This window comes from Sinocyclocheilus grahami, unplaced genomic scaffold (assembly GCF_001515645.1).
Source record: "Sinocyclocheilus grahami isolate Dianchi unplaced genomic scaffold, SAMN03320097.WGS_v1.1 scaffold971.1, whole genome shotgun sequence".
Classification (NCBI taxonomy): domain Eukaryota; kingdom Metazoa; phylum Chordata; class Actinopteri; order Cypriniformes; family Cyprinidae; genus Sinocyclocheilus; species Sinocyclocheilus grahami.
The window spans coordinates 312,879-338,647 of NW_015506150.1; the positions used below are offsets into that span (position 1 = coordinate 312,879).

General features: G+C 37.6%; 3 protein-coding genes across 6 annotated transcripts in view; all 3 read left to right on the forward strand.

Moving 5' to 3' along the window:
- LOC107564929 (WD repeat-containing protein 47-like) overlaps positions 1-1,601 on the forward strand; it is a 22,311-nt gene extending 20,710 nt beyond the window's left edge. Inside the window, exon 13 of the mRNA XM_016250102.1 lies at positions 1,362-1,601. Coding sequence (XP_016105588.1) covers positions 1,362-1,504 — 143 coding nt within the window. The 3' untranslated portion in view covers positions 1,505-1,601. The remainder of the gene's footprint in view (positions 1-1,361) is intronic.
- A 1,677-nt stretch (positions 1,602-3,278) lies between these two features.
- LOC107564923 (chloride channel CLIC-like protein 1) lies at positions 3,279-10,873 on the forward strand. 3 transcript variants are annotated; one of them, XM_016250092.1, is made up of 12 exons: positions 3,279-3,331; positions 3,711-3,886; positions 5,518-5,637; positions 5,832-5,939; positions 6,030-6,254; positions 6,386-6,526; positions 6,669-6,768; positions 6,990-7,087; positions 7,430-7,576; positions 7,653-8,228; positions 8,732-8,809; positions 10,246-10,873. In XM_016250092.1, the coding sequence occupies exons 1-12, from the start codon at positions 3,316-3,318 to the stop codon at positions 10,330-10,332; spliced, it is 1,872 nt and encodes a 623-aa protein (XP_016105578.1). In that variant the 5' UTR covers positions 3,279-3,315; the 3' UTR covers positions 10,333-10,873. The 3 variants fall into 3 exon arrangements, with proteins under 3 accessions (XP_016105578.1, XP_016105581.1, XP_016105580.1); XM_016250094.1 differs by lacking the exon at positions 3,279-3,331 and adding an exon at positions 3,360-3,431; XM_016250095.1 differs by lacking the exon at positions 8,732-8,809.
- A 9,888-nt stretch (positions 10,874-20,761) lies between these two features.
- The window catches only part of lpar3 (lysophosphatidic acid receptor 3), a 10,042-nt gene continuing 5,034 nt past the window's right edge, over positions 20,762-25,769 (forward strand). The window contains exons 1-2 of one of the 2 annotated variants that reach the window (XM_016250097.1): positions 20,762-20,772; positions 22,462-23,225. In XM_016250097.1, the coding sequence (XP_016105583.1) occupies positions 22,484-23,225 (742 nt within the window). In that variant the 5' untranslated portion in view covers positions 20,762-20,772; positions 22,462-22,483. Of the gene's footprint in view, positions 20,773-21,492; positions 21,738-22,461; positions 23,226-25,769 lie in introns of those variants that run through there. The other variant, XM_016250096.1, reaches the window with a different exon arrangement.

Consider the following 25,769-nt stretch of genomic DNA (forward strand, 5'->3'; position numbering starts at 1 on the left):
ACTACCATCGCCACCATAGATCTGCCCATGGCAGAGGCAGCCTGCCTAGTAGCACGGAGAGCAAGATCCGTGGTGCGGCACAACTCCGCCATCTCGTCAGAAGAAAGGCCCTCATCTTTATCCAGGTCTTTCAGCAGATCAGCCTGGTATGCTTGGAGCACCGCCATTGTGTGCAGCGAAGCAACAGCCTGACCTGCTGCTGCGTATGCCTTGCCATTCAATTTAGATGTAGCTTGAAGAGGTATGGATGGCAAGGAGGGAGTTTTGAGAGACAATGTCTCTCCCATAGAGAGATTGCTAGCTAGCGTCTCTTCTACAGGGGGCATTCTCTCATAGCCATTTTCGCGCATCGCCTCGATATTCGCATAACTGGTATGCTGAAACCGATGGATGCGTGAGGAAAACGGCCTTTTCCATTCCTTCTCGATCTCAGTATGGAGATCAGGAAGGAAGGCTCACCTGAGCTGGAGGGTTATGGCCAGATCCATAACCTCTAAGAGCTCATCATACGCAGGGCAGGAGGATTGAGAAGGCTCAGCCTCAGCCTCAGCTTCTTCGCTCTCTTCATCCATTTCGACGCAGTTCGAGGTTCCCATGAAAGGGAACCATTACATGCCTTTCTATCAAAGTTATCTGACATTATCAAGCTGAATTTGTTCTGACTCCGTTTAACTCTGAGTTCTTGTCATATTTTATTACCATGTTCTACACTATAGTGAATAAACTGTTATAATGTGAGAAATGTTGAAGGTGTCTGAATAAATGTAGGTTTGACTGTATCTATTTGATAAATGAAGTTAACCAACTAACATTACACACACCCTTTTGGTTTCTGTACCCAATATTTAAAAAATTTACAAATGCAATAAAAATATTGGTATCGGTACTTGGTATCGGCAAGTACCAAAAATAAAAGTATCGGTATCGGGCGAGTACTGGAAAAAGTGGTATCGGTGCATCCCTAGTTCTTGTACAATTAGATGTTCACTCAAAATGACAGTAAATGTCACATTGCAAAGTAATAGGGCTTGTGAATGCCATTTCATATTAGTTATTTTTTCAATGGATCGGTTAATAATAATAATATAATTAAATACCACTGTTCTTTTGCCACATTGAAGATTATGGCTTGTGAATGTCATTTCATACGTTTTATTTCAATAAATTGGTTTATTATTATTATTATTATTATTAATAGTATTAACAATGATAAATGTAGTTTTTATTGGTTTTGAAAAGTACAGTGGGAATGTTGTTTGTATTGGTTGTACAGTGGGAAAAGTACAGGTATAGTAATAATGAATATCATTATAATTCCCACTGTCACTTTATGCACGTTAAATTGCCCTGTTTTTCTGCAGGGGATCTCACCAAAACGCTGCCGGTCAGTGTGGTCGCTGAACACGCTGAGAAAGTGATCCAGTGCCGGTGGCACACCAGAGACCTGTCCTTCCTGTCCTCCTCAGCCGATAAGACGGTCACACTGTGGGCATATCAGCCTTAACCACAGCAGAAGCCAAACACCGGAGTGAACGAGTGTGTCAATGTGTGTTTGTTTGTATTTCTTTGTAACTTCAGTACACTCACATGAGGGAAAAAAAGAACAGCTGTTGATTCTCAGTCCTAGTCATGTCTACATCTGGAATCGCATGCCTACTGGAAGAAACGGCTTTATTGTCAAATATATTGCAATTCAGAAACAACTAAACCACGGAAAAAGCCACGCGTAGCATTGCTTCTATATTTTGCTATTTCAAGTGAACGAAACTGAAAATGTGAGCTGAATTGTGCCTTCAGGTGATGTTCTCTGTAGTTACACTTCTTGAACTGAATGTCTTGTAAATATGAGCTTTTGTATAGGCTTAAACGCTAAATTATAAGATCATTGTATAGCACACTGCACTATAGACTTCACTCACTGAGCCACTGTTTATGCCGCATGAATAGTCATGTCTTTATTTAAATCAATCTAAGTGACGCAACGCTGCGTAAATACTGAGGATAAAAGTTTGGTGAAAGTCATCCTCCTCTGTTAAAATGGGTTCAAGCATTTTTAGGAATGCTTTTATTTTGGATTGTCATTTTTCCTCATGCATATATTTATATGCATAATATGCATCACTTTTGCACATAAATTGAGCACCTTTTTGTATTGATGCAGAGGACAGTTAGTGGACTCTCTCAATCACTTGACGTACAAAGTGTGTATTAGTAATTTATTTGAACATGGAAATAAACACAGTTTTGGAAACTATGGGATTTAGCGTGATGAACAGTTCACTGATTCTTCTACATTCATTTTTTTGAAACATTTTCATTTTGAAATGAATCTGTGATTGTCACTGTGATGTTGTGTACACGAATGTACCATTTAATTTATTTGATCAAAATTATATCAATGTAATGTTTTAATCATTGATCATTATTATGTGTTTATATTTCATAAATTAAAATGTATATATAATCATAATTTCTGAAATATAAACTTAATATTATAATGAAAACAACAAAAACAATCATATCTTTATTCAATGTACGAAATAAACACCAAATAATAAAAAAAATTATCATTTATATATAGAGAACTATATATATATATATATAATGTTTTAATCATTGATCATTATTATGTGTTTATATTTCATAAATTAAAATGCATATATAATCATTTCTGAAATATAATCTTAATATAAGGAAAACAACAAAATCATATAACAATCATATATCTTTAGACAATGCACGAATTAAACAAAATAATAAACAACACTTTTATCATTTATATATATAGAGAGAGAGAGCTATATATACAGTGGGTACGGAAGTATTCAGACCCCCTTAAATTTTTACATGTGATATTTCAGTTTTTCTTTTTTAATAAATCTGCAAAAATGTCAACAATTCTGTGTTTTTCTGTCAATATGGGGTGCTGTGTGTACATTAATGAGGAAAAAAATTTACTTAAATGATTTTAGCAAATGGCTGCAATATAACAAAGAGTGAAAAATATAAGGGGGTCTGAATACTTTCCGTACCCACTGTATGTGTGTGTGTGTGTATGTGTATACATTTATTTACTTAAAAAAAAAAAAACTAGGTCCTAACAATAGGAAAATGCTAAATAAAAATACATATACAGCCATTATACGTTTTTTAAAATACATTCATTATACGTTTTTTTTAACAGATTTTTTCTTTTTTTGCTGTCCATTTGTTTCAGAAAACAAGGTTGAATTTGAGATATAACACTGTCCGCTTGGGGGCGATGAGTGCCACATGAAGTTATGGAGTTGCTCCAACGAAGAAAATTCTTCACAAATGCCTGCACATAGATGTGAGTACATAGAATCCGTATTTGAGGTTTTGGCCAATTACGGTTATAGATCTGGGTGTGTTTTTCTATGTGGCGGTATATGACAGCTGTCTTCCAACATGTAAGGAAATGTTTGGTGCCTAGTTGGATTAATATTTTTTAGTTAATCTATATTGTCATTATTTAGCCATCAGTGTGTAACTTTCAGGCGGCCAATAGATTTTAGTATATTTCATTTAGTACATTGTAAGGCAATGTAGGATAAACAGATTAACATATGATGTTAATAAACAAAGTGTCCAAGATAGCTGAATCTGAACTTTATATATACCATTCATAATAATCGGTCAGTATTTGTTTTACTAGTAAGTCTGAGTTTTCTCGTTGTTTTCTGTTCCAGCGGAGATTATGAAGGAGCCACGCTGGTCGTCGTTTGGGCTCTGGAGTTTGTTTATTTGTTGTAGCCTGTTTGTTATCGCGAATGCTAATATCCACGAGGACGACGATGATTGGATCGATCCATATGACATGCTCAACTACGACCCAACGACAAAGCGCATGAGAAAGCCCTCGGAGGTGTCGTTCAAATGCGTTTATTAAACCATATGTCCGTTTACTGATGTATTAACTTACTGTGCATGCGGAACATTTAAATCCCTCTTCTGTTTCTCAACATTGTTTTCAGTGCAAACAGACTGCATTCAAACTTAGCAGTTGTAAAGCTACGTATTTTAAGGTTTTACGCACTTTTTGAAAGGGATAGTCCTCCAAAAGTGAAAGTTCAGCGACTAAGTTACTTCTTTCATTTGCAGACCATAAGTCCTTATCGAGCTCGTGCAAACCTAAACTGAAATTTCTTTTAATTATTTAGCGAAAAACCTGTTTAAAGGGCGATCACAGTAGAGAAATGATGCTTGCAAAAAGTTATGTTTTCTATTGTTAATAGTATAGCCATGTATGGAGAACAGCTCACGAAGAAGTCAGGTTCTGTTGGTCAGCGATACAGTTTTCGATATGATACCGATATTTTTCAAGGCAGTATCGTCGATACCGATACGATACTTCTGAACTAAACTTTTAAATGATGAAATTTATTAAATTACTAAGAGTAAAATGGGTAATGATAAGCACTAAACTTTGTTTAAAACACATTTTATCATTCAATATGCCTTAATTGTAATTTATTAGGTTATATTTTTGTTTACACATGGTTCAAATGTGTTTTTTTTTTACACATGATTCAAATCTACAAATACTACAGTTGAACTACGGTCATTTTAGTAAAACAATGGTTCATTTTCATAAGGGACTGCCAGTGACCGGCTTTTGCATTCATACAATGCAACCTTTTTGTTCTTACATTGTATGATTTCTATTAACATTACAGAATAGAACATGATCTATATTATCTTTCATAATGTAATTGTACAAACTATGTAGGCTACGATTTCAGTTTGTTTATTGTGAAATAACTCTGTCCTTCTGTCCTCTGATAAGCATTGTTCAGGGCTGCCGTTCCCAAAAGCTTTAATGCTTTCTTATGATACTTTTGGTAAAAGCAGCCCTGTTTAAATGCACTGTCAGCAGTGAGTGAACTCTCTCTGTGATTGATTGGTTCTGTCTTGCAACATTTGCGTGTGTTCAGATGAGCAGGAAAATAGTTCTATCCTACAAAATTACTTGCAAACAAAGGTTATTCGTCCAATTCAATGCATTTGTATGCATTGTTATTATTATTTTAAATAAACAAAATCACTGGTAAATAAAACACACCTTAGTATCGATATTTTTAGTTTGAGTATCGATACTTTCGATACTCGCGTCAGTATCGATATATCGATACTTAGGATCGATACGCCCATCCCTAACCTGAAGCCATTGCGAAATCTGCTTGTGGAAGTCTTTAGTCCTGGCGTGATAACGTTACTCCAAATCACCAGAATTCCTTTTGAAATTGCTGGATTTATCTGGCGAAAATTTGTAGAACAACAGTAAATATAACTGAACCTTAACTCAGTTCAACAATTTCTTTCGGACAGTTCAATTCACCTTTAGCCAAGTCAACAACTCTCTACCTCACTGAACACCTTATACTTGACATGTCAACAAAGTGTGATTCGTCTTTTGTCACATAAGGCCTTGCAAGCACTGTCATTTTTGCAGGAAACACAAATCTGCATCATATTCTAACTTTTTTTGTTTTACAGTCTGCCAGTTACCCAAATGTGCCAACCAAGAGAAGGGAATTCAGCTCCGAATCCTGTGAAGTGCAACAGTGTCCTGTTGTGTCTGAGTGCACCCGTAAACTAGAGATTTTGCAAAAAGAGGTGGAAAAATATGGAAATATACCTTTGTTTAGTAGGTCTCAAAAACAAAATGGTACTGCCATGTTTTTTGGTCATGGTACAGTGGAATTACCCTGGTATTTTTTAAGTACTGAAGACTAGTATTGTACCATTCAGCACTTTGAATAACTGAAAATAAATGTTCATTATTATTTCTTGTGCTATCTCTTTTTTAGTTTGATGAACAGAAAAAGAAGGGGACCACCTCTGTAAACCCAGTATGTCTTCCAGTATTCAAGCGTTTTCTTACCAAACTCCTTAAAGAAACTTCAAAACTTGGCCTGGTATGTGACTCTGTTTTCTCCAGGGAATTCAATTGACATTCATCTACATTGGTGAAGGTTTTTCATCTTTTCCATTTTTAAAATCTTTAGCCTGATGATGGACAGACATCCAGGCATTATGACGCTGAGGTGAAGCTCTCCAAGCAGTCGCTGGCGGAGATCCAGAAGCTTTTGAATGAAGAGAACGACTGGACCACTGGAGCCATGGACGAGGCTCTCAGTCAAATTCTGGTCAGATTCAAACTCCACGACCACGAAGCCTGGAAGTGGCGTTTCGAAGACACGTTTCATGTAGATGCTGATACCGCCCTAAAGGTCAGTTCTTGTTAAAGCATTCAAAGATAAATTATGAAATAACTGTATTTAAATTATATTCAAAAGATTGGTCTTTTACAGCAATCTCAGAAATAATACAAAATTAATGTGTGCTGTATTTTTTTCTACAGGTTTCTTTGATTGTTCTGATTGTTGTAGCCATAATCAGCACTGAGCTCTGGTCTGTGGTCTCCTGGCTTGTCCAGTTCTGGAGAATGTTTGCTGTTTGCTTTTTTATTAGCTTGATCTGGAACTGGTTCCATCTTTATATGGTAATTATTCTTGTGCTGTTGACTGTCTATGACGTGTTTTTTAAAGCAGTACTGAACACATGACTATGAAGAGTTGAAAGGTGTGTTCACTGTATTGTACAATGAAGAGTTAAATTGGTTTAAATATTTTTTTCTTGACTAGGTTGCCTTTGCAGAACACAAGAAGAACATTGTGGAGGTGGAGAGCTTCAATGGCAAATGCACTGGGCTAAAACAACTGGACTGGAAGGACAGTTTATCAGGTGAGGAGGTGCTTAATGTAATAAGAATTTGTTAAAAACTTGAATAATTGAATTATTTATTCACCTAAATGTCATTCCAAACCTGTGTGATGTGAAACTTAAATCACTTCACAGATCTTTTTACGCTCCAAAAGTATGATAGCAGTAAGATTCTTCAAATGACGTGAAGGTTGGTCAATAATGATTTTGAGATGAACTGTTGTTCCTCCTTGTTTATTTAGAGTGGTACAGACGCACATGGACTCTTCAAGATGATCCTTGCAAAAAATACTACGAGGTCCTGGTGGTGAACCCTATTTTGCTTGTGCCTCCAACAAGGGTTTGTATCTTTTCGTTTCTAACGAGAAACTTGATAAGAGACTTGAAGTCGACTGATAATTTTGTGGTTGATAGTGAAAATATTCAGTGTAAAACAATCTGAACCTAATTAAGTACTATCTAGATTCTAGATAAATTAAAGACCATCTAGATAAAAAAATTAAAATACAGACATGTCCACCCTGGACTAAATAGCAACACTTCAAATAATATGTATGCAAATGAACACCAATAGTGCATGCAATTCTTAGTAGATATCTGATATTTTAAAAGCTGTTATCAGAACTGTAACACATAGTTGAAGATTAAATCCATTCATATTTTCTTGGGGGTTTTATTCCAGGCTATCACAGTCACCATAACCAGCTTCATCACGGATCCTTTGAAGCAAATTGGGCAGGGAATCAGCGAGTTCCTCAGAGCCCTGCTGAAGGATCTTCCAGTCACTCTTCAGTTACCTGTGCTGCTTATCATTGCACTCGCCATCTTTGTAAGAGCTGTGAACAGCAAACATATTGTAGGATCATTGATTTGTTATTGTACGAAGTCATCTTTGCTCTTCTCAGGTGTTCATGTATGGAAGTGCTCAAGCAGCTATACATCAAGCAGTTCGCTTGCCCCGACTCGGTTGGCGACGGGATCAGCCACCTCCTGCGATAGGACAGCGCCAAGCTCCTCAACTAAGGGAGCATGAGGAAGCTTGGGATAGAGGTGATGCTCCACAGCTGCTACAGGACAATAGAAACAGAGTAAATCAAGCAGGAAACCAAGGTGACCAGGGCGTCAGGGCAGCAGATGCTCATGCCCCACAAAACAGACAGGAGGACAGAAGCATGGAACTCCAACAGGAATTTTCCGGCGTTCCCAGAGGGACTCAGAGGGTAGAGACTGTGCGCGCTGCAGGTAGCATGTCCAGCGATGATGAGACTGATTTTCAGCAGCGGACAGAGGAGGTGGATCCTGGTACAAAGGAAAATGCAGAGCCTGAAGTGAAAGCTGAGGAAAAGGAGAAAAATGCATCTACTGAGGACAAAAAGACAGAACAGAAAGACACACCGAGTCCAGACAGAAGCGAGTCTGTAACCAATGTGCCTTCTGCTCAAACAGAAGTGAAAACACTTGGAGCTAATCAAGGGAATGAGGTAAGTATTATTTTTTTTAATCCCAGCCTGGTGGAGGTCTACAATTTTGGTCTTGGCCATGGTGGAGTTTGGAGTGTGGCTGTTTGAGGTTGTGGACAGGTGTCTTTTATACTGATAATGAGTTCAAACAGATGCCATTAATACAGGTAAGGAGTGGAGGACAGAGGAGCCTCTTAAAGAAGAAGTTACAGGTCTGTGAGAGCCAGAAATCTTGCTTGTTTGTAGGTGACCAAATACTTATTTTACCGAGGAATTTACCAATTAATTCTTTAAAAATCCTACAATGTGATTTTCTGGATTTTTTTTCTCATTTTGTCTCTGATAGTTGAGGTATACCTATGATGAAAATTACAGGCCTCTCTCATCTTTTTAAGTGGGAGAACTTGCACAATTGGTGGCTGACTAAATACTTTTTTGCCCCACTGTATATATATATAAACAACTACAGGTATACTACCATTCAGAAATTTTGTAAATGTGTTCCTTTAATTCAAACATTGCAGCACTTTATGTGCACTAAAAGGAGATCGACTGCTCAAAATGTCCTGAAGCTGCAGGTTACGTTTTGCAAGCTCAACACTGTATGTCTGTCATTACAGCTACAATTATATGATAGTTGATGTTATATTAAAAGGTCTGTGGTTCTGTTGCATCTGTGTTAAAGGGGTCATATGATGCTATTTTTAAAGATCATTGTTTTGTGTATTTGGTGTAACAGAATATGTAGACATGCTTTAAAGTTCAAAAAACACATTATTTTTTAAATACTGTACATTATTGTAGGTCCTCTATGCCCCGCCTCTCTCAAACGCTTAGTTTTCTACAAAGCCCCCTCCTTTGACAAGTGCAGTCTGCTCTGATTGGCCAGCTGGCCCAGTGCATTGTGATTGGCCAAACACCACAAGCACGCATCGGAAATGTAACGCCCCTTACCATAATCGCGAGCTTCAGCTTTCAAAGTAAATATCAAGACAGTTAATAATGTCGTTAGTTTTACCATTAGTTCAAGCCCGAAAAGGCAACAGAGTCGCGTGACAAACACAGTGATGATGCAGTACACAAGCCGCGATTAAGACAGCTGACGTGCTATGATTTCTGACAGGCAGTTCACTCTCCTGTGATGTGACCCTGTTCCCCTCACACACACACACACACGACGCGTTACTCTGCGCTGCGCAAAACTGCCCTTTTGAACAGTCAATAGCAAATACTTAAACTAATAATAAAACATACTTACAGTCGCTGATTCAGAAGCGCCAGATTGTCATAGCAAAGTCTGAATTGACCCTTTTTTTTCTGTGCACAGCCAGCCTTGTACTCTTCTAGGTTAAAAAATAAAATCCATAAAATGCGTTGCACAAATTTGAACATCTGGATTGTGCTGTTCTGTTGTAAATAAATCTTAACCAATGATTCCTAATTGCATCTACTTCCGGAAGGCCAAATAAAGTGCTTTTGCTTTCGCACTGAAACACACACCGTCTCTCTGACATGGCTGCTTCAACACGACTGCTGTTCCTGAAACCATGCCTTTTTTTCTTTGTGTGCCCATTTGGGCGGCATTATGCTAATATTTCCACATAGTGACGTAGATATGTGGGGGCGTGTTAGAACGAGCCGTTTTAGGTAGGCGTGGTTGACTCTTAACTTTTATAAAGAATATCTCTTTGGATTTGAGACTTTAGTCTTTGCAACTTTACAAATCTTCTTTATGCACCAAGAGCTTGTAACACTCCAAAGAGAAAGGAAAACTTGAAATCGCATCATATGACCCCTTTAAGTTTTATTTATGTATGTTGTCAATAGTGCATGTACATTTGCAGTATTCATTACATTGTGCTTGTACTGTATATCCCATCAAACCTGAAGCAATTTCATTGAATATTGCATATCAAATACATAATATGCCATCTCTCACTACTAAACACTTTGCTCATACCCTCTACTACTGTGTATGTATGTAATGTGTTTGTTTATCCTGCATCATTTTGACCAGAAATTTGTTTTGTTTCTGCAGGGAGCATCAGCAGATATTGCTGTCGAAGAAGGTTATTCAAGCTTTAAAACTCCAGTTCAAGAAACACAGCATGAAAATGATCTCTGAACACTTTTTGTATCAACATAGTTGTTTGTCATTCACTTTTAATTAAATGCAAAAAAAAAACTGATTTTCTTTTTTTAATTTCGACTTCTTTCATCACCCCTCAGCATAGAATTTACATTTTGGCAGTTTTTCTAGTTATTTATTTTGGATCAGTTTGATGATGTTTACTCAGGCTCAATTATTGTGTCAGTAATGTTTTGTTGTTTGATTTGCTTGTTTTGTTTAAATTATTTTTTATGATTATGCTTTGTAAAGTGAGCACTGTCTGAAAGCACTGTATAAATTAAATATAATAATAATTATTGTTATTATTAACGCAGTCAATTTGCTTGACACAGCTGGGGATCATGTGATCTCAACATGGCGGCGACCCATTTTATGTAGAATAAAAATCTGTAGTCTTCTTTGGCAGTGAGTGTCACATTTCTTAAAAGTGCTCTTCATTTCTTTGTGTAAAACTTTGCACATTTAACATGACTCCAGAAGTAATGCTCCAGCTTGGAAGCATTGCTAAAAAGGACATTTTAACTTACCTTGTCTACTTCACTAAAAGACACTTGCTGTATTAAAAATAGCATGTGCTCTGTTTTTGTTTTTTATTGAGACTGACGTTTCACAAGTCAGTGAGCAACTGAAAGAACGTTTTATTTAAAGGGTTACTCCACCCCAAAATGAAAATTTAGTCATTAATCACTTACCCCCATGTCATTCCAAACCCGTAAAAGCTTCGTTCATCTTCGGAACATAATTTAAGATATTTTGGATGAAAACCGGGAGGCTTGTGACTGTCCCATTAACTGCCAAGTAAATTACACTGTCAAGGTTCAGAAAAGTATGAAAGACATCGTCAGAATAATCCATCTGCCATCAGTGGTTCAATCTGAATTTTATGAAGCGACGAGAATACTTTTTGTACGTGAAGAAAACAAAAATAACGACTTTATTCAACAATTTGTCTCCTCGGTGTCTCTCCGCATCACCGTTGCGCCATTTTGGAGAATACCCACTGAATGCAAACTGCGTATCCTATTCTGTGTCAGCCGAGACACAAGGATACGTTTTCTATGTGTATTTACACTGTGATTTGAACGAAAACAGCGTGGCTGACACAGAATAGCGTACGCTGCTTGTGTTCAGTGGTTATTCTCCAAAATGGTGCTACGGTGATGCGGAGAGACACCGAGGAGACAAATTGTTGAATAAAGCCGTTATTTTTGTTTTCTTCACACAAAAATAACGACTTTATTCAACAATTTGTCTCCTCGGTGTCTCTCCGCATCACCGTTGCGCCATTTTGGAGAATACCCACTGAATGCAAACTGCGTATCCTATTCTGTGTCAGCCGAGACACAAGGATACGTTTTCTACGTGTATTTACACTGTGATTTGCTTGTGTTCAGTGGTTATTCTCCAAAATGGTGCTACGGTGATGCGGAGAGACACCGAGGAGACAAATTGTTGAATAAAGTCGTTATTTTTGTTTTCTTCACGTACAAAAAGTATTCTCGTCGCTTCATAACGTTACGGTTGAACCACTGATGGCAGATGGACTATTCTGACGATGTCTTTCATACTTTTCTGGACCTTGACAGTGCAATTTACTTGGCAGTTAATGGGACAGTCAAGTCTCCCAGTTTTCATCCAAAATATCTTAAATTGTGTTCCGAAGACCAACGAAGCTGGTGTTCAAGTAACGCTTCTGGCTGGGAACCGCATTATGTCTTGGATAACAGGTTGCTTGGAATAAGGCTCATTTGAGCAAAAGTTGCGATCTTCAATAAGCACTGGAAGCATTTGGTTTGGAAGACATCGAGCTTACTCTCGATGGCAGTAGTTGTCTTCCAATATTTGGAGCCATACAAGTGTGATCTTGGTATTTGTATTTCATATGGTGCACCTCCATATGGGTTTGAGCACAGAATATGCTTGGTTTGCTTTGATGATACTGTTTATTTCTTGTAGTCATCATCAACTGTAATTTTTCTGCCAATTAAGAAAAACTGCTCCACTGTTTCAACTCTGGAGTTCATTTTTATTAGTGTCTTTTTGCTGTTGACTTTGAGGCAGATGATTCTGTCTGTCTCTGAAGACTTTGACCTTCTGCTGCATGTCTTGGTGTCTACTTGAGAGAAACCAAATACAGTCAGCATTGTTTTCCAACACCAACCAGGTTTTCAAACGTCAATGTGAGTGTCCACTGGATCTCTTGATTTTTCTTTCATTGATTTACCAAATCAGCCATTCAGATGCCAAAGTGAAGGGTAGTGATGATCAGTGTTAGGGAAAGTTACTTTTAAAAGTAATGCATTACAATATTGCGTTACTCCATAAAAAAAGTAACTAATTACGTTACTTAGTTACTTTTTATGGAAAGTAATGCGTTACGTTACTTTTGCGTTACTTTTTAAATCTGGACAGGGCTTGCTTGTTTGTTTTTAAAATAAAAAAAGTTATATTTTTGGCAAATATAAAAGCCTTTTCACACCAAAAGTGAAATGAATACGCCTCAGGCTGAAGGGAAAGTAAATTTACGTCCGTACAGTAGAATGCAGAAGATGAAATTTCAACACACTTCAGCAGTAAAAAAGACACACAAATGTTTGTCTAGAGTAATTTTTGCTTATTAGTACGGTTGAACTGGATCATCGAAGGTCAGAAGCAAAGACATTGGTTAATAGAATGGGAATAAATACATAAAGGATATTTGTGTTGTTTAACATTTAATTATTGCAAGTTTGCGTCATATTCTGAGTTGCATTATTTATATTCATTTTGAGGAATACTGAATCTGTGTTTTTGTTTTTTTGAGTGAGATGAATTAATGCATATTCATATTTATTTTAGAACTACAGTAACATCTTCTGATTTCTGTCAACATGGGGACAGGAGAGCTGTCAATCAATAAATTGGAAAAAAATAGTAACTTGCGTTACTTATTTGAAAAATTAACTCAGATATTCTCTTGTAAATTAAAAAGTAATACGTTACTTTACTAGTTACTTGAAAAAGTAATCTGATTACGTAACTCGCGTTACTTGTAATGCGTTACCCCCAACACTGGTGATGATGAGAGGATGCAGCCTTGTTTGACAAGTGATTACCAGAAAAGCTTCAAATAACTGGTTCTGCTGGATGACATTGATTTGTGATGCTCAGAGTGAAGGCTGTCAGAAGTCCACAAATACATTGTAAAGTGTGCTGTTCCATTCATGGGATTGTTCATGTATCTGTCATAGCACATGTGGTCAATGCAGGATTTTCCTGTTCTTAACCTAGCCTGCTCTTGTCAAGAACTGGTATCTACTGCTTCAGTGGTTCATTGGATTGTACTGTTGTTTAACAACTTGTTGGTTGTTCAAATGATAAAAGACTTTGAATAGACTTTTGAAAAAAGAGCTGTGAAAATTAACTGATATAGGACCTTTATACAATGCATGCCATTATAAAGACTAAGTCTATCCCTCACAGACTTGTTTTCATCATTCTCATTCAATTCAGTTTATTGTTACAATTGCCAAGGTTCCTTTTCTTTGGTATTTTACCTCTTGCACCAGTTTTCCACATGACGAGGACATCAGTTCCACAGCTTTGGGCTCACCGCGGGCTCTTGTGAGCAGGCCACACTAGCGGACTGTCCACATTAATCCAATGATGGCCCAGTGTGGGCCAGCCCGTTTGGGCCCAGAGCAACTTAAGTATCTTTGGGCCCATGCAGGTTTTGTGTAGGCAACCCTGTAATGCAACTAGGAGAATACTAACAACATTGATTGGCCATTCATTAGCCAATCAATTGAACTGGAATGGCTCAAACCAAAAGACACCTTTTCAGAACCTGAGGCTAAGGAGGTTTGTAATTGGTAAGCTAACATGCGGTATTAGAAATAGCATATATAAATTACTTACTACACTCAGTGTTGTTTTATATAGGCCTATTTGCTTTTCAGAGGTTGTGTGAAAATACTCCTTTCAGCCAAGTCCTCCTGATTCTGAAGTTGAGAGTGAGATAATTCAAGAAAATAAAGAGACAGAGCGGGTGGACGAAAGGAGTGCTACCTCCGTCTGCTAACTAGTTGAGAGTCCTCGGAGGAAGAGTGAGCTTTGCCAATAAATTTAGCACACCAAAACATATTTTCAGCAGAGATCAAAGTAATAATTTGATATTTTTTTTATTTTTATGTTAATTTGTATTATTTTTATATATTTATATGTTTCTTGTTACAGCAACTGACTGCTGGGGGTGCCCCTCCCAGCCAGAATGCACCAGGTGAAGCTGATCTGTTAAATGGCAGAGAAAAGACTTGGTCTGAATGAAAATGCAAATTAATTATTTGCCACTAGGTGCCGCTTTTGGAGCTGTAAAAATAGCTGTTTCTCCGGTAATGGCTGTACACAAAGCAGCACTGCCTCACAAACTTTATCAGGCATTACAGGCATGACGACATGAAATCGACCAATCACCGCAGATTAGCGTCACGCAAAGGAGGGGTTTGGAAAAATGAATCGTTGAGGCCTGGCATATGTAATACAGTGTTTTTGGCCATTTTCGCAGATATGTGTAAACGCGAATCGTTTCGAAAACATTGTCGTGTATACGTGAAACTTTTTCGTTTTTGACTACATCGTTGTCATGTAAACGTAGCCTCAGAGTCCAAGTTTTTATTAACACAGCAGCTTAACACAGTGTCTAGTTTCCTTCTCTCAGTGAGGTTTGAGTATAAAGATAAGATCATTGACAGATGATCTTGTCAATATTATATATAGTAAACAAAGTGTCCAAAGCTGAATCTGAGCTTTATATGGCCTACACCAGTTAATTAACGTGTAGCACCAACCACCAGAACAGCCAGGCACAAGAACAGTTTTTTCGCTCAGGCTATATTCAGCCCGAATAATTAAAACTCTCATAACTATACATTATCCACCATAACTGACATATTTATACACAGAATCCGAAATGTGTACAGTGTAAACTGCACACTTGTAAATAACATATCTGTACATTAATTTAAACAATTAAAAATGTTTCTATACTTCTACTTCTGTATATAGGGCATTATATAATTTTCTGTTTTTCTTATATTAGTGTTATATTCCATCTCTACTGTGTTATTCCTATGTATGTCTGCACATCATGTATGTTTGCAGTATGTCTGTACTTTCTTCTGCACTGGAAGATCCTGTCGTCAAGTTAAATTCCTTGTATGTGTAAACATACTTGTTAATAAAGCTCTTTCTGACTTCTGACTTCTTACAGTGCTTTTCTTTTTCTTCACTTTTTTTCAGTGAAAAAAGGCTTCGTTCAAACTTTGCATTGTAAAATATCTTAGGCTACTCGCGTAATCCACGTTCTCTGAACAAGGAACGAAACGCTGCGTAGCTATGATGCAGTGGGAACACCCCCTTTGTGTGCCAAATGTCTGAAGCCCGAATGGAAACATGCCAATACATTGGCTCCACCCGACGTCACCACGTCGCCAAATCTAATACTAGTGAGTGTGCCATCTGCTCCTCAGATTTCCTGCCGAAAAAGTCCTGTCGGCAGTGTGAGAATCTTGGCAGTTAACGCGGCATCTTGTTCCCTATTCAGAGAGCATGGGTTACATGAGTAACCCGAGACGTTCTTTTTTATAGGTTCCCTCAACACTGCATATCTATGACGCAATGGGAACGATATACCACACCCACCAAGCTAAGCGCTGCCATATCAGTCCCGTTGCAAAACAGACCAGGTTAACCTCAAATTGCTGATTCAAGCAGAAAGGAGCTGCATCTAAATCCAAACTATAAAACCTGATAAAAGTGTGAGGAGAGGACCATCCTGCCGCCACACAAATATCCTCCAGGAGAACTCCTCTAAAAAGAACTTGAGAGAAGACAACACTCCTGGTAGAATGAGCTCGAATGACTAGCGGTGAATAGAGACCTCGCACCACATAATCAAGCGAGATGGCATCCCTCATTCAATGAGAAATCCTAAGTTTTGATGCGGCGAGCCCTCTGCAGCCAGCACCAAAACACATCAACAATTGGGAGGACTTGCCACGGGCTAGAGTGGTCCACATAAAGCTTCAAAGCTCGAAATGGGCAGAGCAGGTGAAGACAGCAAAAGGAGGAGGATAAATGAGTGAAGCACGACAACCTGTGAGCAAAATGACGTGCAGTGAAAAAACCTTGGGGACATAACCGGGTCTGGGCTGTAGGAAGGAACACTGACAGGGCTCGCCGGCCTCAGAAGCCTAACCCCATGCTTGAATGAAGAGATCAAATGTTGTCTACCTAGGGTGACTTCGTACACATCCCTGCGAGCAGCAATAGCAGCAACATAAACTTTCAAGGTGGAAGCAGCTGCTCCAGTTGCGAACTTCTCCTGCAGAAACTCCAGCACTGAACTAATCGGGCAGCTGACTGGGTCTACTGCATGAGCCAAACACCACGAAAACCTTCCATTTGGAAGAATAAAGTCTCCTAGTCAAAGGAGCCCTAGCATTATCAAAGGTCTTCTGAATGTCCACAGGAAGACCAGAGGTCACAACCGAACGCCCCCCTGATCGGCCACACCCATAGCTCTTACTATACTGTACTTGTTTTTAGCGCTTCATATCAACTTCTCCTTTTTGTCTAGGGTTACCAAACGACAGGCTTCCCCATGACAGAGCTCCAGCGGTTTCTGATGGGGCAGAAGGAGGATTTCCCCCTCCAGGGGCAGGAGGGGGTCGGCACAGAGTGTGGTGAAGCCGAAACCGTCCAGCCTTCAGTTATGCTGTGTTGCTGCAAAAGGTACAGCATATAATCGTAGACATCAGCTGCAGGGCAGCAGTGTTTCCTCCAGAGCTGAGATCAGCCCACTATGGCATGAGAAATGGAATTAGTGGTGGGAGAGAATGACAGACACACCCAGCAAAGTGCTGATTACAGAGAAATGTTCTCTGTGGGGGGAAAAAATTAAAAAGGCTTGCCCTTGCCTAGCAGGAACGATAAACAAATGAGAGTTTAGAAATGAAAAAGTTGCCCCCATAATGATGCCCATTATTGTTACTGTGCTTTTTTTTTTCCCTCTGGGGAATATTGCTAGAGCTTTTTGTCTTGTAAGTTTCTAGCTGTTTTGGGTTGCAATGCGAGAAAACGTGAAACTGAACTCCGAATGGAGGACTCATTGTTTGCTTGAGTATCAGATGCGATGGAAAGCCCGGCTATAATTTGATGCTGCGACTAAATATCAGGTTAAAAGCCTCTTATGCTGCACTGACTGGATTTCAGCATGGATATTACAGTACTTTGGGATTAAATTGGGTTTTAGGAGAATCTTCCATCATCTTCAGATTAGATCAACTGGTATTCCTGCTCAACAAGTGGACCATAATTATATTTCATTATCTTTTTGAGTGATTCAGTCTATATTGGCATCATTTATCACCCCTTATATTATACATTTTCAAAATGATTCTTTATTCAAAATTCTAAACAATTCACATTTAAATATAAATTCTATATGAATTATAAATTTTAATTTAAATTAAAATATACCACATTTCTATCTATCTATCTATCTATCTATTCGTTTTATTTTATTATTATTACTATTTTTTGAAAGAAGTATATGCTCACCAAGGCTGCATTTATATTAGCAATATATAAAGGCCTAGAGTAAAAACATAAAAAATGCTAAATATCAGGTTAAAAGCCTCTTATGCTGCACTGACTGGATTTCAGCATGGATATTACAGTACTTTGGGATTAAATTGGGTTTTAGGAGAATCTTCCATCATCTTCAGATTAGATCAACTGGTATTCCTGCTCAACAAGTGGACCATAATTATATTTCATTATCTTTTTGAGTGATTCAGTCTATATTGGCATCATTTATCACCCCTTATATTATACATTTTCAAAATGATTCTTTATTCAAAATTCTAAACAATTCACATTTAAATATAAATTCTATATGAATTATAAATTTTAATTTAAATTAAAATATACCACATTTCTATCTATCTATCTATCTATCTATCTATCTATCTATCTATCTATCTATCTATTCGTTTTATTTTATTATTATTACTATTTTTTGAAAGAAGTATATGCTCACCAAGGCTGCATTTATATTAGCAATATATAAAGGCCTAGAGTAAAAACATAAAAAAATTTAAAATATTGTTACAATTTAAAATGTTTTCTATTTTAATATATTTGAAATGTAATTTATTTTTGCATTTTTGTAACAACTGTAATCAATTTAATTTAATACTAACCCCAAACTATAGAATAGAAATAGAATAGAACCAACTTTTTTCTTAACAAAAAGACTTAAAGGGACAGTTCGATTTTAAGGAATTTACCTAATTTGCAACGAAACTAACCTGCAAAGTTTTCAGGACTCCAAAATTGAGTTTGTTTAGGAATCTTTAGTTTCACTTCCTTTGGGAACTGCAACCAAACACATTTATATAAAGGCTGAAAGCTGTGCAAACAAAATCTGCACTGAAAAACCATCAGAACTCAAAATTGTACTGTAAGTTGGTTCAAAGACAGGTTTCAGATCATCTATGCACAAATATATAAAATGCCAACTCAATATACCTAATTTGTGCTCTTTCTGCAGTGTTCCCAAAGACGACACCATCATTCTCATCAGTTGACCATTGCGACAGATTCGATGTTGAATCTACTGAAAACTGCAACGGATTTGCAGCTGAATAAGGGAAAGATTATGTGAGCATGTTTACCGCTCCATGTACATGGTTCATGTACTACACAGGAAGCAAGATCTTCCTGTGAACATGCCAGTTTCATTAGGAACCGATAAGACCTGCATTAGCAAACGGATAAATACCAAATCATATCTGCCAAAGTGCACTACAATGCAATTAAGAGCAAAAAATGAAGCGTTTTGTGGGTCAAATGGCAACCGCAGATGATGTTGGATGCATTTTGATGTGCAATCTGTAAAATTATCCCTGTTTAATGTTGGATAGTAGAGGAAATATCTTTTATGATATTATTTATGTGGATTGTCTGCTCATGTTTTACATTAGAGTTGCTTCAAATTACACATTTGTGTTGATTTTTATATCAGCCCTTTGGCATGTTACCTCAGAGATGTTTAGAAATATTTGAAAGATAAAGTCTCTTAATATTGTGCTTCAAATATGTGAAGTGCGTAAGGAATGACTGTAATGCGTATGTGCAACACCGGAGTTCTAAGAATGCATTGTTCACTCAGCCGAGGCAACTTTTGTCTTGGTGGAGAATATGATCATACTTTATGATGTGAATCACAGCTCATTATCATCATCATCCCACAATTAACAGGGAAGGCAGACAAGTTACTACGTGACTTGCTTAGTAAGCAATTGCTCACTGGGAGAAAGACCTTGGGTGAGGGAATGGAAGATAATAAAAAGTATTTTGTATTTGCAAACTACAAGAGGCCCTTTGTGTGTGTGCTTTTCTTTTTGGGTTGCTTTGTTATTCAAAGCAGTACAATTAGAAATCATGCTAAAATGCACTCTAGAAACTTGGTGACATGTTTTTTTTAGGGGTTGTTAAAAGAGAGAGTTTTGCTGAAGGTGCTTTCTTGACCTCAAAAACCAATTGAATCAGAAGTGCTTGGTTTTTAGAATAACGGCTTCACTTCTTCTTTCTATAAGAAATGAAACTCAATCCTGAAATCTGTGATTTACCTGGTCTACCTGCCCCAACACTGATTTACTTTTATTTTATTGTTCATGGTATACAATTGAACTTTTTTCTCAATTTCATATATTTACAACCACAACGAAGACATGCAGAACAATATGGTACCAAAATAACAAATCTCTTAATGAATATGGTTTGTACAGCATCTCCTATGCTATAAATTGGTCAATTTTCATACAATACATTAGACAATGCCTATTTTCTTATGTTCATTGTGACTGTTTAAATATTAAATGTTCAACAATAGGACCAAGAAGATAAAATAACTCAGACTAACGTTAAATCTCAATGTATGTTCAATGGTGTGGATCCTCCCTTACCTCACACATCTGAGTAAAATTGTGTAACTTTACGAAATAGACGCTGACAAAGAAAAAGCCGCTCATAAACACGTAATTTATCTACAAATGACACAACCTGACTTCGTTTGAACCTAGTAAAGTATTTTTCTTTAAACACTTAACGTTAATTACCTGAGTTCTTCGGCTCGTGAGATACATTGCAAATTTAGCCTTATTTTCTTTTCATAACGTGAAGTTGTATTTACTTTTAATGAACAATTGAAAGCGGTGACCACGCCCACAATGAGTCTATCCCTCCCGCTCTCCTCGCTGAAGCTCAAGATCAAACTTCTTCAGATACTTGACTCAGAGTCGCCTTGTGTTTGTGGAGTCACGCCGGATTTGCGCGATACTTTTGACCTCTAATGGAGAGTGAACTGAGAACCTGACGAGTCTGTCACTGGTAAGAGAGCTTTATATATCACTGCACGTTGCTATACGAGTTTCATATATTTGGTCAAGTTGGGTTGTTAAAAGAGAGAGTTTTGCTGAAGGTGCTTTCTTGACCTCAAAAACCAATTGAATCAGAAGTGCTTGGTTTTTAGAATAACGGCTTCACTTCTTCTTTCTATAAGAAATGAAACTCAATCCTGAAATCTGTGATTTACCTGGTCTACCTGCCCCAACACTGATTTACTTTTATTTTATTGTTCATGGTATACAATTGAACTTTTTTCTCAATTTCATATATTTACAACCACAACGAAGACATGCAGAACAATATGGTACCAAAATAACAAATCTCTTAATGAATATGGTTTGTACAGCATCTCCTATGCTATAAATTGGTCAATTTTCATACAATACATTAGACAATGCCTATTTTCTTATGTTCATTGTGACTGTTTAAATATTAAATGTTCAACAATAGGACCAAGAAGATAAAATAACTCAGACTAACGTTAAATCTCAATGTATGTTCAATGGTGTGGATCCTCCCTTACCTCACACATCTGAGTAAAATTGTGTAACTTTACGAAATAGACGCTGACAAAGAAAAAGCCGCTCATAAACACGTAATTTATCTACAAATGACACAAACTGACTTCGTTTGAACCTAGTAAAGTATTTTTCTTTAAACACTTAACGTTAATTACCTGAGTTCTTCGGCTCATGAGATACATTGCAAATTTAGCCTTATTTTCTTTTCATAACGTGAAGTTGTATTTACTTTTAATGAACAATTGAAAGCGGTGACCACGCCCACAATGAGTCTATCCCTCCCGCTCTCCTCGCTGAAGCTCAAGATCAAACTTCTTCAGATACTTGACTCAGAGTCGCCTTGTGTTTGTGGAGTCACGCCGGATTTGCGCGATACTTTTGACCTCTAATGGAGAGTGAACTGAGAACCTGACGAGTCTGTCACTGGTAAGAGAGCTTTATATATCACTGCACGTTGCTATACGAGTTTCATATATTTGGTCAAGTTTTTAAGGGGATAACATCGCCAAAACTTGATTTCTCGTGGGATTTTGATTGATTCGGTTTGTTTTGGTAGTATTCTGCGGTATAACGTGCATGTAAAACGATCTGAAACAGCATTTCATGGCTCAGACTAAATAATTAGAGACTACATTACAGTTGAAAAACAACAAGTGAAGACGAGATGTGATTAAAATGGAAATAAAACCTGAGAAAAACTGTTTAAAAATGTAAAAAACGTTAAAATGCCATAGTCCAAATGTAACATTTGAACAAAAAATGTTATCCTTTAAAACAAAATACATGTAGTTTTATTCTAAAACACTGCAAAAATGTTTCAAATGTAAAAAGCATGAACTATTTTACCTAAGTTTATAGTGTACTTGCGGTAAAATAAAATGTAATGCTTAAAGGGGCGATTATTATAGCTTTTATTTGGATTTTATTCAAAAAGTCAGTCTATCCGTTATTAATTATGTACATTTGAGTGTTTATGTTGCATTCTTTGTTGTTTAGTTGATTGTATTTTTGTCATGTATGCTACCCTGGTGGCGTTTTTGTCTTTTTGAATTATTGGTTTTCAGATAAATGACTCATATGAAAAACAAACTGAAATAATTGAAGCTTTATAGTCTCAGACAATACACTTATGTGTTGTTTTTCTTTCCAGTCATAGTGGTTTTTGTCTAAAGATGGCCAAGTCTAATGTTTGCTACCATGATCAGCCCATGGGCTTTTTCTACAACAACAGCAACATAACCTCAGATGAATGGGACCATACGCAGCTCATCTTGGTTCAGGTCGTTGGATCCATCTGCTGTTGCTTCATCCTAGTGGCCAATGCCATGATTATTGCGGCGGTGGTGACAAACAGAAGGTTTCACTACCCCTTCTACTATCTCCTCGCCAACCTTGCCGCCTCAGACTTTCTCGCCGGGATCGCTTATGTGTATCTCATGTTCAATACAGGGAAAATATCTCGCGATCTCACTGTTCAAGGCTACTTCTTTCGGCAGGGTTTGCTGGACGCAAGTCTCTCCGCATCCCTGACAAACCTCCTGGTGATTGCCCTCGAGCGCTACATCTCCATCATGAACTGGAAGGTTCACAGTAACCTCAACAAACGTCGGGTGACCCTGTTGATTGCCCTTGTGTGGGGGATATCGATATTCATGGGGGCCGTTCCTAGTTTGGGCTGGAACTGTATCTGCAGTCTGGACCTGTGCTCCAAACTGGCACCCATCTTTAGCCGGAGCTACCTGATCTTCTGGTCTGTGTCGAACCTGGTGCTCTTCCTCATCATGGTGGGCATTTACTTGAGGATTTACATCTATGTGATGAGAAAGACTGTTGTCCTGAAGGCACACACTTCTGGATCTATAAATCGAAAGAGGACGCCGGTCAAGCTCATCAAAACGGTGATGACCGTACTTGGTAAGTTCTGGAGATGTTCTTTTAGGTCTGGTCTTGCGAAACGACTAATTCACCCAAAAAATTTAAATGTTCATGTCGTTCCAGACCTGTGTCAATTTCTTTCTTTGTAACACACAGAAAATATTTTGAAAGTCAATAGAGTCTGGGTAGCGCCATATTTAATTTTCGGCAGGAATACAAAAAAAGAATAGAAGTACAGTGCTTTCAATGGATTGTACTGTTGTTTAACACCATACTGATTGTTCAGCTGATGAAACATCTTTCTGAGGAAAAAAAAATTCTGTATTAAAGATCTCCATAAAACAGTGAAAATTTTATGATCTAGGACCTTTATACAATGCGTGCCATTGTAAAGACTGTACTCTTTCTCTCACAGCCTCATTTTAGCATTAAATTCAATATGGTGTCTAGCCTCATTAAGGGCTGTTGTGGTTTTGGACCCCATTTGCTTTCATTGTATGGACCTAAATGGTTAAAGCATTCATCTAATATCATCTGGGTTCCATAGAAGAACAGAATGCATACTGGTTTGTAGTGATGCACTGAAATATTGGCAACTGCAAATACTTATTTTTTGGTTTCGGCCCACCACAATTATTTCAGCCAAAACCAAAAATCCATTGTTTTTGGTAATTCCTGTTATACCAGTTTGTATTTATGAACTGAAATTTCTGCAATGGAAAATACTAGACCGAAATGACCAAACACTGAATATTTTGGCAGTTTCAGACTTTTTCAGTTGCAGAAATTTTCGTGCATCACCACAAACCGAAACTGAAACAGTGACATTTGATTCAAGCTTTTTCAAGGATGTGAACATGTCAGCTGTGGTATAGTAGCAATATTTCAAATTTGTTCAAATGAAATATCGAAAGGCACCTTGTTTCTGAAGACCTTCACTACACCTACTTTAATTTATCACCAGCAAACACAACACCCTGAAAAAATTACCCAACTGCCCAAATTTAATTACCCGAACTAATTAAATTTGGACAGTTGGGTAATATTCATTGTGGTTCATCACTACTGGTGACATGATGTTGAGTAAACAATTACAGAATGTTCTTTCCTTCTTTTTTTTTCTTTCTGGTGAACTGTCTCTTACTATAACAATACTAGATTACCATAATCAGCCTGACAAAATGGGAAGTGAATTCATTGCACAAATGCAGCACATTGAACCACCACATGGATTCCAGTCTGTGATATGTATCAGACTTTATCATCACTCCTCAGTCACTCAGTTCAATGGCAATTACAGGATATGTTGGTTTATAGTTTTCCCACAAGCCTCCATAGCTCTGATGAGCTGTCCAAAGTCCACGCCTTTAGTCTGTAAGCATGATAAACGCTCCCAGACTGCTGAATATGTTAATGGAGCTCACAATGGAGGCTTGTGGAGTCTCAAATGTTTCTTGCCAAACTTGTAACCTACTCATGTGTGGGTGATATGGGACAGGGTGGGTATATATTTCTACAGATTTATTAGACATGACAAATATTTAGATTGGAAGGATGTGATCTCATATCCTGTTAACCACGGGCAGGCATCTACTACATATACATATTTTTTTGGAGATGTTAAACTTGAATGAGGAGATGAGACGAGAAACTGAAGAGTTAACATGCAAGAGTTAACAATGAAACACAAAACCTCCCCTCCTTGCATTAGCTGATTGCTATCAGAAGTTCCAAGGTTGAATTTCTTTTGCCTTTTGTTTTTCTTTGTCTTTTATTATGAATTGGTCCACTCACCATCACAAAAGCTAGTTTATACTGGTCTAAGCAGGTCTTTTTGGAGAAATTCAGTAATTATGTCAGACCAATGCATTTTGCAGAGAAAAAAAACAGGTTTTATACCAGTTTTTAGGAGTATCTCTTACTGCTTCAAGTTGCAGATAGGGCCAAAGTGGAGGAGTCGTCTGTTCCCTGCACAACAGGCTTGCTCCTTTACACTGCCTGGCATCTGAATCAAACCACCAGCACGAGTGGCCTTGGAGAAAAAGAGCATGAAACTCATACTAGATGCGTGTCTGTCTTTCACACCAATCGCTCTCATGTGTGAAAATCAGATTTTGGCCTGCTGAGATCACTGTTTTCACTGTACAAAGTCTCCCAAACACATTCTCTTTATCTACAAAAACACTACCTTTTTTGTAGATAAAGAGAATGTGTTTGGGAGACTTTGTACAGTATAATGAAGATACGTGAAGATTCACAGCCCAGTACTCCTCAGTTATTTCTTGAACGAACTGCAGATAAAAGCAGATGCCTGTGTTTCAGAAGTACGCTGCATTCTTTCTGCATTATCGTGGCATGTTTGGAGGTAAAGGTTACATTAATCCGTTGCACAACTCCTCTTTCGAGAAATTCTTTGTTAAAAACAGACAAGAAACCGCACCAGTGAAACAGTACCTACTTTCTTTGTTGTAAATATTAACTTCACATGTGCATAAATGTTCTGTGCAAGTCTAGATTGATAAAAAATTACAGGCATCACAGGATAATTTAATGTAAACAAAAATAAATCCACACATGCCCCCC